The sequence below is a fragment of the Phoca vitulina genome, unplaced genomic scaffold (assembly GCF_004348235.1).
Source record: "Phoca vitulina isolate PV1807 unplaced genomic scaffold, GSC_HSeal_1.0 scaffold3, whole genome shotgun sequence".
NCBI classification, from domain to species: Eukaryota; Metazoa; Chordata; class Mammalia; order Carnivora; family Phocidae; genus Phoca; species Phoca vitulina.
The window spans coordinates 16,405,904-16,420,115 of NW_022589706.1; the positions used below are offsets into that span (position 1 = coordinate 16,405,904).

The following is a 14,212-nucleotide window of genomic DNA, read 5'->3' on the forward strand; positions in this document are numbered from 1 at the left end:
TTTTTATTTGCTAAATCTGGCAGCCCTATGCAGATGTTAACGCACCTTTGGAACTTCCAGACGTTCCCAATAATGGGGGGAGGGCCTAATTTATCTTTATTTATAGGCTAACACTGTCAAAGGGGAAGGCTTTTTCTTCTGGAAGGAAAATTGTAGATTTTGTAGAATTTACTTAAATAATGGAGACAATTTCACATCTTATTCCTTTTATCATTTAGCAGTACATGCTTTAGTCCATCGAATTTTTTTATCTTGAAATATTTGAGATGACTGGTTATAAATACTAACATGACACGGCAGCCCGAGAAATAGAAAAACTAACATCTGGCTTGAAAAGTCCCCTATAATAAATGGTCATGTTCTCAATAATGTTTCATCTGTTAGCACACGGCCATCCCACCCAAAAAATTAAATGGTGACACATCTTAAGTTACACAATATCCCTTCCCCTATTCATGAACCCTTCTTGCCACTGTCTTCCCTTTCTCTTTTTCACATGGATTTTTTTTCCATGATTGAAATCACCGACCTTTGTGCATCCTGAAGAATGTCAGGCCTGGAACAATGGATGGTCACGGTCCCATGAAAGCCAGGAAAAGAAAAACTCACTTGTCAGATGCTTGGAGGCATGGACACTATGAACTTCCTCCCTCCCTTCTTCCTTCCTTCTTTCATTCCTTCCTTCCCTCCTGTCTTCCTTCCTTCCTTCCCTGCTTCCTTCCCTCCCTCCCTCCTTCCCTCCTTCCTTCCCTCCCTCCTTCCTTCCCTCCTTCCTTCCTTCCTTCCCTCCTTCCCTCCCTCCTTCCTTCCCTCCTTCTTTCTTTTTTTATTCCTACACTAGCATGTACAGTTGTTTCTGTCAAAAATGCCTGTGTTAATTTATTTAAATAGTCAAGACAATGTTACCTCGAAAAAAAAAAAAAAAGAAAGAAAGAAAAAGAAGTGCTGGCAGAGCGGATTGATACATTCTATTCTAGAAATGTACTTCCTACTATCTAAATTTATAGCTCATGTCTTATTTTAATTGAGATTTCTAAATTGGAGGAGAGAGATTTAACCCTAGTTTTGCAAGGAAAAGTTCACATTGAACTCTAGCTGTTGTGAAGGAATGTAAAATGGTAACAATTACTGAATTCCAACATCCATTCACTATTTTTTTTCTTTTTTAAACACACTGAAGAATATACTTATATGTAAAGAACATACTTATATGTTTGGTTTGTACATATATATTACTGACAAATACATAGATTATATTTAATGGGACAGACAGCTTTGACCTTCAAAACTATTTGCGAATGGAGTCCGAGAATGCCAGTTCTTCTTCTAGGACTGGCTGTACATGTTTCTGTTTCCACCCCTGGACAGGTACACATAGGTTACAACTCTCCTTTCTACCTGGAGTCCTTCTGGGAAAGAGGCAGTGCCAGATGAGTATGAGAAATTGAGGCAAAGAAGCCATGGGCTTCCATATTGCCATAGAAAGGAGGAGTTAAGCGATATATGTCATTAAAGTAGAAAAAATTTTCTGTGTGCCTTCTGGCTCTTAATGTTCACGATGGCAAGATGGCATTCCACTCAGCTATTTGCCGCAAATCTCTTTTCTTTTTAGAAACATAAATTCCCAATTCAATCTCTTTAGACAACATTCCTTATGCTCTTTTGATGACACCATAAAATTATGTCTCTGAATGGCCCTGGCCAACCTCAAAAAGAAAAAGTCAGGCTGTTGTCTTACTTCAGAAAAATGGCCAGAAGAGGGTTCGCTTCATGTTCCCTTTTTGTGGTCATGATGAGAGGGTGGCTACACTATGTACATGACAGACCCTCTCCAGAGGCAAAGCGGCCTCCACGCTTCTGCATCAGCAGATGACGCAGAGCCCAGAACTGTGTCACTAGGCGGAATGAGAGCCCACCTTGGATGTTCTAGAAACTGATAAAGCTTAAGTAGGGTTCACATCTCCATTTGGACCACGTGTTTGGCATCGCATCTGTAGTATGAGCCCCGTTGGACTCCTGTGACTGGCGGGTTGAGGTGTTTCTGACGGTGAATGTTACTGAATCCTTCCTGCCTGGAATTGCCCAGAAACCAAGTCCCAGCCCCAGTCTGCTGGAGTTTCCCCTGGAACCCGGATGAAGGATGAAAAGCGGACAATGAACAGCTCCCATGGGCAATGGCATCTTCCTTCCGTCTCCGCCCCCCGCCCCTCCTTCCCGCAGCCCCGGAGGCCCGCCCAGCTCAGGGGGGCGGCGCCGAGGCGCTCATGTGGCTGTAGGAATACCTGGACAGAGAGGCCCCCGTGGTCCTGCCTTCCTCCTCCTCTCCCACCTCTCCTCTCGCTCCTGGGGGGCCAGGGTTGGGGCAGCAGGGGAAGGTGGCCATGAAGCCGAGGCGGAACCGTTTGTTCATGAAGCAGTAGATGATGGGGTTGACACAGGAGGAGGTGTAGGACAGCAGGAGGATGAAGGAAATGGGGGTCCCCGAGAGGCGACGCTCGGCCGACGCCGTGTCATAGGCCCGCCAGGCGTTGGCGCTGAAGATGGGCATCCAGCACAGGAAGAAGAGGACCACGATGACCATGAGCATGCGGATCACCCGCTTCTTGGCCATGAGGTTGGCCGTGGAGCTGCTACTCCTGATGCGGTTGACCCCGCCGCTGCTGGGGGTGGACAGCTGCTGAAGCTCCAGCTTCCTGCGGGGCTTGGCCTTCTGCAGGTAACACCCATCGCTGTCCTCATACCTGCTGCTGCTGCCGGTGCTCGGTTTCCTGTCTGGATGGGCAAGTGACATGGCTTATTGTTGGGGATGGGTCACGGGGGGCAGGTGCGCCCTCCATCGCGGGGGTCAAACCAAACTGGAACTGAAGCGGGGGGCAGGCATCCTTGGGCCTGTGCTGATCTACAGTAGTCCTTTCCTTCAAATGGAAAGCTACTTAAAACTAATAAAATAATGTGGGGTGCCTGGGTGGCTCAGTTGGTTGAGCCTCCAACTCTTGGTTTCCGCTCAGGTCTTGATCTCCGGGTCTTGAGATCAAGCCCCACACTGGGCTCTGCACTGAGCCCAGAGCCTGCTTGTGATTCTCTCCCTCTCCCTGTGCCCCTCCCCTCACTCTCTCTTGTCTCTCTCAAATAGATAAGTAAAATCTTAAAAACAACAACAATAATATATAATCTATCATATACATAGTATATAATAAAAGAATATTTTATAGACATCAATTATAAGGATAAGAATTACTAAAGAATGAATATTCACACTCTTTCTTTTCCCAGATCCTCAGGGGAAAGGTCCCTGCTTGCTTGGTAAGCTTCCAGAATGCTTTTACTGGGAAACCTGGATAATGAGCAAAAATCAACCAAAACCAAAGAAGCCCTGCAGACATACAAGTTCCGGTAAAAGAGCTGAATGAAGGGGTGGAATGAGAAGGGCAAAAAGTTGTATCAACAAAGGTGTTGGGGTAAATTGTAGTGGCTAATGGATTACAATGAGTGGGAAGAAGTTAGGTTTTGGGCAACTGCAGGGTGATAAGGAAAGGGAGACCAGAGGTGGGGGGTTGGAGTTACAATTCCCTTCAGTTGTGGAAGGAGGGGTCCATTGGAATGCAACACTACAGACAGCGAGGGACACACGGGCCCTCAGTTGATAACTGGGTATATGCGTGTTAAGTCCGTTTTGAGAGGGACAATTTCTCCATTTTACAGATGAGGGAATAGGGACACTAGGTCTCTTGACTAGTGGGACAGGGTCTCTCCCAAGGATACTTCCAAAAATCTCCAACACACACTCTGGGTATAACTATTTATGTTATAGGAACCAAGCTTTTGTGATATTTTGGCATAAACCATACAGCAAAGAGGTAGTTACCCCTAGCGGACTTCTTCTGGATAGCATCAAACTTTATTCCTTGGTAAAGTTCCAAAGAGATCAATCCATACGCCACCATCATCACAATTCCGGGAATAAGAAAGAGGATGAGTAACAGGAACGTGTGCCTAATGAAATAAAAAGAAATTCAATAACCATAAACTCCAGTATTTCAAACTCAGACGGGATGGAATAAATAGGATTCATCTCCATTTCAACTGGTCTGGGCAAACACATCAATTATTAGTATTTAATAGCCTTGGAAATACTATGTCTGGAGGTTTGGTCATTCGAAGTTGCTTATTTCTCTTCTTTTTTTCAGATAAAGTCTATTATGAAGGACTAGTTAAGTTGGAAAAGGCTGGTGTGTTCTGTGCCTGAAACAAGCCTTCATGTAGAACCAATGAGAACTTAACAACAGCAAAGGCATGTGAATAATCTCAATAAAGCTGTTACCAAAACATAAACAAATACTGATAAGAGCTTACATTCATCGAGGACTTACTGCGTGACACACTAGGCTAAGCATTGTACATATAATAATATTTCATATATATATGCAACACTAGATTTAACTCCCATAGTAACCTTTGAGGTAGGTACTGTTACCATGATACCTATTTTATACATGAGGAAACTGAGATTTATAGAGATTAAATCATTCGTCCAGAGTCACACACCTAGTGGCAAAGGGGGTATTTGAACCCAAGGAATACGCGATTCTAGAACCTGTGCTCTTAAGCATCACAATATACTATTTGTTGACTTTACAACAACAGAACCGTCAAGCGCATAGGTAGGAATGATGGATGACCTCCGTGGTTTTGCACAACGGGTGTTCTGGCTATTTCTGCCCCATTGGCACAGTGGTGGGCTCCTTCTAGTGCCTGGTGGGGCAGAGCTATGCTTTCTCTAAACATGTTTGATTCCTGAAGCCCCACAGCCTCCTTTATGAGTCTGGCCCCTAAATCATTTTTGCAGTCTGGCATGTGTAAGGTTACAGGATTAGGCCATAAAATTGTCAGAGGCTCACAGTGGCTGGCCATTTCTCATTTCAATTGGACATGTTTTGATAAGATTCCTTTTCAAGTCTTGGAAATATTTCTCTCATTTGCAACATAACTCTGTGTGTGCGTGTGTGTGTTACTTGGTTGAAATAAAAAAAAAAAGGAAGGCAAAGAAAGCAAAGATTATCTCAGTTTTGAGCCATTTTTGAATATCTAGTTCCCTGATTCTAAAATATGCCTGGAATTAGTAAACGTAATACCCTGCGTTTGTATTTTTTAGAATATTTAATGACATTTTCATACACAGGCTCTCCTTTGAATCTTACAGCCACCAATGAGGTAGATTAAAAAAAATCTCTATTATTATATCGTTGCATAGATAAAGAACCTGAACCTCAGAGAGGTTCCCTGCACTTGTCCAACGGCAGTTGGCTAGTAAGCGAAGAAAGTCTTAGAATCTCGCCTGTCTATGTCTAGTGAAGTGTTCTGTGTGCTAATACCATAGCTGCAGCTCTAAAAAAAAAAAAAAAAAAAAAAACAACCACACAGGATTTGGGACTCATTCTCTGCTTTATCTTCAGTTCTTAGAAAAATCATAGCCCTCCAGATGCTGTAGCCAACCCCCTGCTAGACCATCCAGAGGCATTCTGCATAGCGGGTAAGCAGAGAGGCTCTCTCTCTTCTAGTTTTGTGACCTTGAGCAACTCACTTAACTTCTCCGTGTCTCAGTTTCATCATCTGCAAAATGGGGACCATAACAGTACCTACCCTATTGGGTTTTAAGAGGATTAATTGAAGTCATATGTGTATGGCATTTAAAACAGAACACGTTAAGTGTCTGCTATCACTATTATCCTAAAAAGAAGTTAGAATAATCCTCCTCAAGGTCTCCTGGACACGGACCTCCCCCAGCCGCTCTGGACAATACATTCCCGTTTTTATAAAAACTGCACACCGTGACAAGTCGCATTACGCAAATAAACACCACACCACCTTACCAGGACTGCTGCATGACATCATTTGGCAGTAGAAAGCGGCACATGTTCGCCGTTTGGTTGTTATTTTTGGTAAAAGGCACCAGGCTGCTATAAATTGGGTACGGAGTCATAATAGTGAAGGAGAGGCACCAGGTCATGGCAATCACCTTCAAAGCATGGGATTTGGTCTGCCAGACCCGGGACTGTAAGGGTTTGCAAATCGCACCGTATCTTTCCAGAGATATGGCTACCAGATTAAAGGTGGATACACTCACAGACGTGCCTGGGAAAGGAATAAAGAAGCTGGTTATGACAGCTCTGAAATCCCAAGTTTATTTGCACATTAGCTTAAGCATATCTGCTCTGCACAGGTTCGATATTGAGGGACAACACTCAGAGGGGAAAGAAAGATCATGTACCTGTATTTTTTTTTAAATGATTGATTCCCAGCTTTGCTTCAAAAAGGATTTAAGGCAGTTAAAGAAATATATTTATGAATACGTCTGATTGCCAACATTTAGATACGTTTATTGAACTTTGATTACAACTGAACTCCTTCTCAGGCTGAAGTTGCTCATTAATTAATAACCAAGGGGATGAGATATGTTCCTCTCCCACAGAAGAGGTTTTTGAGTCGCCTAGAGAGAAGCTCTCATTTTGAGCATAACCTGAAGTTAAGTTGACCTAATAACCCAGATTCTTAAGGACTGTGACCCCGAAAGGTCACTGGGGTCTGAGCTGGAGGCATTAAAACTTTCCGAGAATTTCTAGTACAGACTCTTTTTAAGAATGAAACATTATAAATTTGAAAAAGCATTTTGTTGAAAAAACACATAGTAAAGGAAGGATAAAGGGAGGTCACGCTATACTGTAACTAAAGCTTGCTCCTGGTGGGAGGACTAGAACTTTCCTTCTTATTCTGTTTGCTTTTCTGTATTTTGTAGAACGAGCATGCATCATCAGCGAGAAAGACATCACAAAACCTCACAATGATGTGCTTAGGCAGAGTAAAAAAAACTTAATTTTCTTTAACTTTTGTATTTTGTGTGTGTATACTCACTATCACGTCTTATCCCCTAAAAATTCCCTTTACCTATTCACCTATGGATTCTGTCAGTTTTTCTGATTATCTTTAGCATGATTTCTTAAGCCTTAGAATGAACCTAAGTTGGGGAGAAGAAGCTCTTAGCCTGGGGCCTTTTATGGGTATAAATAAATTCTCTGAAACTGTTTATAAAAATGTTCTCTTTTCTAGGGTGATATACTTACAGTATTCCTTAGAGACTTGAAGGAATCTACAACCCCAAAACCATTAAATAAAAACGCATGTTCTGAGACAGGACGGCTGTGTTTTCCTGCACTGTACCCCAAGGAACTGATGACATTGAGATTACAGAGTTTAGCCCCAGCATCTTCAGAGTCAAATCTGTATAATGGGCTCATTGTTATTATAAACCCACCATCAGGCAAGCATTCTTTCTTTCTTTTTTTTCCTTTCTTTCTTCCTTCCTTCCTTCCTTCCTTTCTTCCTTCTTTCCTTTTTTTTTGTTTTTTTTTTTTGCTGCATATAAGGAGTTTGATGAATGTTAACTGTTAGGAATAGTATTGAGGAGAACACAAAATCAAGGGCAGAATCAAAATCCCCAGATTTAGAAATCCAACAAAACCATTATGGTATTGCAAACAGCTTCAGAATTTTCTTGCTTTTCATTTTAGCTATTTTTAAAAACATTTTTTTTTTAGGTGAAACATCACAAGAAATTAACCATTTTCAAGCGGGCAATTCTGTGGCCTTCGGCACATTTACAGTGTTGTGCAATCACACAAGCACTTGTTTTAAATCTCCTTTCACAGACCCTAGTTAAGATTCTTAAATAATATTATCACAAGATACATATGGGTGGGCCATGAAAGCTGAAAGTGCGAGGAGATGCTAGTTAACTGTTATTGCTTCATTGTTTAATCATGATCCCTTTCATTTGTAAGTCCGTTTTTATTTTCAGAGCTCTTGGACAAGGACGGACACTTTCTTGGTTGTTTGTCCGTGGGACACGGATCAGTAATTCATCATCGTTTTGTCAGGGTTGGATCCCGCTGCCTCGATGGGGAGAAATCAAGGCTTTGAAAGCTTTCCATCACTGAGGACGGCCCCAGGCCAACGCAAGGCTGAGGTTAGAACAAAAAACAACCCTCCCTCATTTCCCGCCTCTCCTCCTCCCCGCAGGTAGTACTCGGAAGGGGTAAGGCACAGGGCAATCTGGCAGACAGAGGGCCGAGAAACATCTTTGTTCGGCTTCAGGGGAACCCCAGCAGCTGGCAAACTGGGGCGGCGTCCTCACCCACCACCGGCTCCCGATCTAGGTTCAAATCTCAGCTCTGTGGCTTACCACCTGTGTGTCCCTGGGCACATGATCAACCTCTCTGTGCCTCTGTTCGCTCCTCGGTGAGACGGGAAAGGACAACTGTATTTTATTTCGCAGGGTGGGTTGGGAGATGAGATAGTGGGAGTAAAAGCACTTTGTACAACATCTGGTGCATAAAAAGTACTCAAAAATCTTGGCTCTTGGGATTTGTATTTATCATCATCATTTTGATTGGCAGATTGATTTGCATGTCTCAGCCAGTCAGGGGGAGCTTAATGACCCACAGGCTCTGGGAGCAAAATCAGCTCCTCAGTTAGTGTCAGAGGGCTCTCTCTCTCTCTCTCTCTCTGCCCGAGAGGGTCCCAGTCACTCGGGATCAGGCTGGGAAGTGAATCCTGAGACAGGCATCTAGAGCTGGGATGAAACTGGTTTTCACATAGCCCCTGTTCCCTAGGAGAGCAGGTGCAACAACAGAAAGAACCCTCCTCCACCACCCCCTCCACCCCCAAAAGCCATGGCTCGGCTTGGGCAGAGCTCAGACTACGACCCGTGGCTTCCAGGAAGGGACAGAGTCGCTTGAATCCTTCTTTCTTTCTAGCAGAAGCAAGCAAAACCAACCTCTTCTGCGGGTGCTTAACAACTTACTCCACCCTGAGAAACTGACCTCTGAAACAGAGGACACACAGGGAACCGACTTCTGGCGACACGTGAGGACCGACCTACCTTAAAGCCAGCACCTGCGTCCTTGCACACAGCCCCATGCAGCCACATGTTTTTTTGTTTTCGTTTTTTTCTGTTTGTTTTTTTGGTGGGTGTTTTGGTTTTTTTTCACTCAGCAGGACGCCTCTGCTGAGGCTGTCAGGGGTTGGGAGGGACTGGGGCCGAGTGGGGTCTGGGGCCAGCTCCAGAAATAGTCGCCAGCAGCAAACTCACCCATGAAGTAGGTGGTGGTCTTGCAAACAGCACTCCCGAAGATGAAATCCTTGAGCAGGTTGGGGATGAGGTTGAACGGCATGCAGAAGAGGCAGAGCATGAGGTCGCTGACCGCCAGCGAGAGCAGGAAGATGTTAGTGACAGTTCTCATCCTCTTATTCCGAATCAGCACGGTGATGACCAGCGTATTCCCCAGCACACTGAGCAGGAAAATCACGGAGTACAGGAGAATCTGCACGGCCGGCTGCCACTCTGCAAAGAGTAACGGGGACGAGACAGAGGGACGGAGGTTATGGGAACAGAATGTTAAAACCTTAGCACATGAAATGAACGGTGATTTCCTGCAGATTTTTTTTTTTTTTTTTTGCAAGGGTCTGCAATCACTGAACCCGACTATTCCTCTAGCGACAATATTTTGCAGAAGCAAACTGAGGAGCGCACGGAGTGATTCCGTTGCTTCTGGGAGGTTAATTTGTTAAAGAATCACGCAGGGAACCACTTTTTCTTAAGAACAAAGCTTCTCCAGTGACTAGTGATTGCTTTCTTTTCCCAGCTGCTAAGCATGATTTCACTTTAATCACTTTTTCATGCTGGATTTCCCCCAAGAAAAGGTGACAGCTCGATTGTGACAACACCTTTTCTGTGATGCCGGTAAGTTCCACCTTCGACACTTGTACCCCCTTCTTATGACACTTCAGCTCCTCCTCCCTTGGCTTTTGTTCCCCCTGCCCCCCATGTCCTATACACCCATCTCAACTCTCCTGCGGGGGAACAATCAGGGTATTTGACTCAGTTCTGCTTTTTGATCTGTTATCCAAACTTGTGAACGTATGACTTTATCCAGCCTGGTCTCAAGAGGACTTTGTTATATTTTCTCTATCAGCCTCATCTTTGCTGATTTCTCCCTCCCCTCGATCATTCTCTGAATTAAAATAACAGCGTCTGACACCTACCTTTGGAAGGATGGGGCTGATCCAAGCAGAAAAGCGTCTCATTTTCGATTCCCAGCTCACAGGGAGGGGTGATGTCGCTTCCATTCACGAGGAGGCTGTCGACCACATCCATCCTCACCTGCTGCTCTCCAAGTGCTGGCGAGCTGGTGAATTGCTCACCCTCAGCTCATTCCTCTAATGACTGGAGAGCCTCCCAGACGCAACCTGCCGTGCAGGGGCAGGGAGGGAGGGATTTCCAGGTGTGGGCTTCTGCAGCCATTCCTAAAGGCGACGTGAGTTCACCCAGCTCGGTCCAGCTGGGCAAGCATTTGCTCTCCTGTCTTGGAAAAGGCAGCTCAGGCAAGCCAAGCCTGCTCCACCTTCTGAGCCCACCCCTCCCATTCCTGGGCCAGTCTAAGGGCCCTGAGCACAGAGAGCTGGACTGCGAGTTAACCCTTCCCAGAGTGTCACTGCTCTTATACACACTTGTACACACATGGATACGCATGCACGGACACAAACACACACGCTTCCCCGGTACCTCTCTTCTCTGCATAGGAACCTGTCACCAACCCAGACATATGCAGAATAAAGCCCAGGCTGGCTGTGTGAGACAGGAACAATTAACACGGTAACAGATACGATAATGCAGACCATCAGGACTGAAGGGCACGGAGGGACTGCGTTTCTACCTCCTTATATAAAAGCAATTAGTGCCTTTTTAGCTTTGGAACCATGCCCAGCAATGTGTGTAGATAGAACTGCCCTCTGGTTGTTAAGTTGTTACCAACCACACTGTTATTTCTCGTGGTCTCTGCCCTTGTTAACCGAGAGAGGAGGGGCTGCTTTTGGATATAGGGTTCCGGATCCTTATTACAAGAAAAGTTAGTAAGATCTCCCATTCATTCATTTATTCATTTGTCCATTCATTCAGCACATATTCACTGAGAGTCAACCATTTGCCAAGCGCTCTCTGAACACAGAGGCAAATAATGAACAAGATCCTTTCAGATAGTGTTAAGCACCACGAAGGAAGGGAAGCCAGATGATGCAATGGAGAGGAATGGATTGGGGGCACTAATTTAGCTGAGGTGGTCAGGAAAGGCCTTCCGAAGGAGGGGACCATGATCTGACATCTGGAACACAAGGAGGAGGAAGCCTAGGGAAGATCTGGGGAAAGCTTCTTCTAGGCAGGAAGAACGGTGTTTTCGGCAGAGGTCACAGCAAGTGCAAAGGCCCTGAGGTGGAAATGAGCTTGGCCTCTTTGGGGAACAGGTAACAGTAGAAGTGAGTGAGGGGCAAACAGTGAGAGGTAAGATTAGAGAGGAAGACCGGCCTGGGGGGTCTGGGTTTTCTGTGAAGCTCTGTTGCCCTCCCAAGCCCCTCAGTGTCTGTCATACAGATGGTCTCCTCAGTTCAGACCTTTGGCGAAGCAGATGGCAGCTGCGGGACCTGTATTTCTGACATGCCACATGCCTGGCTGACAGTGGGTCTATTTGCTAGGTATCTCTGGGGCCCTTGTGTACTGACAGCTCTCTCAGTTGACAGAGCTACGCACTGCATCTTTGCTGAATGCAGATGAACTAACTGGTATTTTTGCTGTGGAGGCTGAGGATGTGGGCTGGGAAGATAGGGTGGCACCTAGAGTGACAAATAAATCTCCCTCTCCCTCTGCCTGCCGCTCCCCTGGTTGTGTGCGCTCACTCTCTCTCTCTGACAGATAAATTTTTTACTTATTTACTTATTTATCTGTCAGAGAGAGAGAGAGAGAGCGAGAGAGTACACAAGCAGGGGGAGTGGGAGAGGGAGAAGCAGGCTCCTCGCTGAGCAGGGAGCCTGATGTGGGACTCGATCCCGGGACTCCAGGATCATGACCTGAGCCGAAGGCAGTCGCTTAACCCACAGAGCTACCCAGGCGTTCTAATAAATAAAACCTTAAAAAAAAAATAAACGTGTTCACCCAATCACAGATCATGATATCAATAGCCATCAAATAATAGTTATTATTTTCCTTCTATGCAGGAGGAAACTGAGACTCAGAGTGGCTCCATGATTTGCTGGTGAGACGAGCACTGCATACCCCCTGGTAGCTCCGGCCTACCCATCCTCACTCCACTTCCTGCGGCTTGGAACCTTCTTTGTTATCCTAGGATCATGTAGCCCATTTGTTGCCAGGGCCCTCCTGTCTGCTCATCCTTCCTGCCACGTGTCCTGTTGGCTGGATCTTTCCAGCCAGCAGACCGATGTGACCCTGCCCACTAGGAGGGGACCCGGTGCTGTGCTGGCCTGATCTGGGGAGGGATAAACATTCAGGTTTTGAGCCCAGGGAGCGGCTAAATTTCACCCTCCTGCTCTTCCCAGCAGCTGGCTGCTGAGTTGCTCCAATTGGGCAGACGTCCCTCTAGCCGCTGAGGCTCCTCACACCCATCAGTAGCTGCTTTAGCAGGTGGAGAAGTGTGCTGCCACAGGTCCAAGGGCAGAAGGGTAGGGGGCTCCGCTGACCTGCCCTGCAGGTCCGTCCCTTTCCTCCCTCCCTCCCTTCTTTCCTTCCTTCCTCCCTTCCTCCCTTCCTTCCTCCCTCCCTTCCTTCCTCATTCCTTCCTTTCCTCTCTATTCCACTTGTGTCCAGCGGCTGGCAGGAAGCGAGGGTGGAGTATAGGAGGGTGGGGGCTGGAGATATCCTAAACTCCCAAGGAGTGAGTGTGGTACATTTGAGTGCTGTGCTTGACAAACTTCAGTGCATATCTGAAACACCTGGGTTGGTGCTTTAAAAAAACCGGGATTTCCAGGCTCCCCTCCCAGGGACTCTGACCCTTCAGCCCCAGACCTGGGAATCTGCTTTTTTTATCCAGTGTCCCTGGTGATTCCAAGGCCAGTGATCTCAGGGTCAACTCTATCGGGAAGCTCCCTGGAAGCCATTAAGAGCATGAACACAAGCATCAAGCTGCAGGAACCCAAGCCTGGCCTTCACCTTTGGCCAGCTGTGGAACGTGGACAAATTACTTAACCTTTGAGCCTCAGCTTGCTCATCACTAAAATGGGAATAACATAATGCTACCCATAAACAAAGCAATACATGGAAAGCACCCAGAACAATGCCTGGAACATAGTGCTGGACACTTATTATTGGTGGATAAGATAAATGCTAGGGATGCTCTATGTATCCCCATTATCATGGCCAGGCGAGGGGGTCTGAATCTTTAGAACTCAAGCACAGTGATTGGCATAAAGGATGTGTTTGGGAAATGTGAATAATGAGTCAAGAGTGAAAAACTGGGAGAACCAATCTTTCATTGCTTAGTCTACCTTTTTGTAACTCTATTATATTGGTTCTTTTCCTGGCCAGCTCTGGATTTTTCACTCTGAGTCTCTGAGCCAGTGTTACGTAAGAATTAAACCAGAAAAGGGAATTCCAACGAAAGCTTTTAGGGCTTTCAAGGGAAGAACGGACGCATTTTCCAGGGTGTTAGTCCTTATTTCTTTCCTCAGCACACATCTATTGCAAGCTTCTACGTGCCAGGCACTGTGCTAGCTACGGGGGATAAGCCATGAGCAAAGCTGGTGAAAACCCTGCCCTCATGAAATCCTCAGTCCACCGTGGGCGACAGGCAATTATTAATAAACTGGGCAAAATGGGAGTGCCTCTCCCACCTCAGAGCCTATCCTGGGATCAGGTACAGTTCCAGGCAAATTGATAATAATTTACTAAATTGAGTTGAAATGGTTTAAGTGCCTTCCCTCTTCGAGCACGCAGTCCCGGGCACACAAGCCCAGGGGACTCCCGCACTCCCCAAAGCCCTTCTGGTGCAGGGGACTCTCTTCTCGGCAAATGCTGGAAAGACAGAACACGAGCAACCTTACCCGGTTCTTAGGGAAGGAAATCGGTAGCCGCTCCCTAAACTGTTCTCCATCTTAAGGAAGAATTGTTCTGAGACACCAAAAAAAAATGCGTATGTATTTTTTTTTTCTCATTATCACATCAATCACATGGTCATGGCAAATTTTGTAAATAAAAAGAGGTAAGTACAATTATAAGAGTCATGAATTTCAGGTCCCTGCATGATTTATTCTCAGAGACAGTCCAGAGCCCGAGGTAGTTAACAGGTAATTGTACGTTGTGGGGTACCCAATTCAC

The 14,212-nt window shown here is 45.8% G+C and overlaps 1 protein-coding gene across 1 annotated transcript; it reads right to left on the minus strand.

Annotated features, from left to right (window-relative positions):
• Positions 1-2,239: 2,239 nt before the first annotated feature.
• On the minus strand, positions 2,240-10,225 carry CCKAR (cholecystokinin A receptor). The gene is made up of 5 exons (XM_032397528.1): positions 10,099-10,225; positions 9,146-9,397; positions 5,871-6,132; positions 3,866-3,993; positions 2,240-2,772 (listed from the first exon to the last, which is right to left on the minus strand). The coding sequence occupies exons 1-5, from the start codon at positions 10,208-10,210 to the stop codon at positions 2,240-2,242; spliced, it is 1,287 nt and encodes a 428-aa protein (XP_032253419.1). The 5' UTR covers positions 10,211-10,225.
• Positions 10,226-14,212: the final 3,987 nt, after the last annotated feature.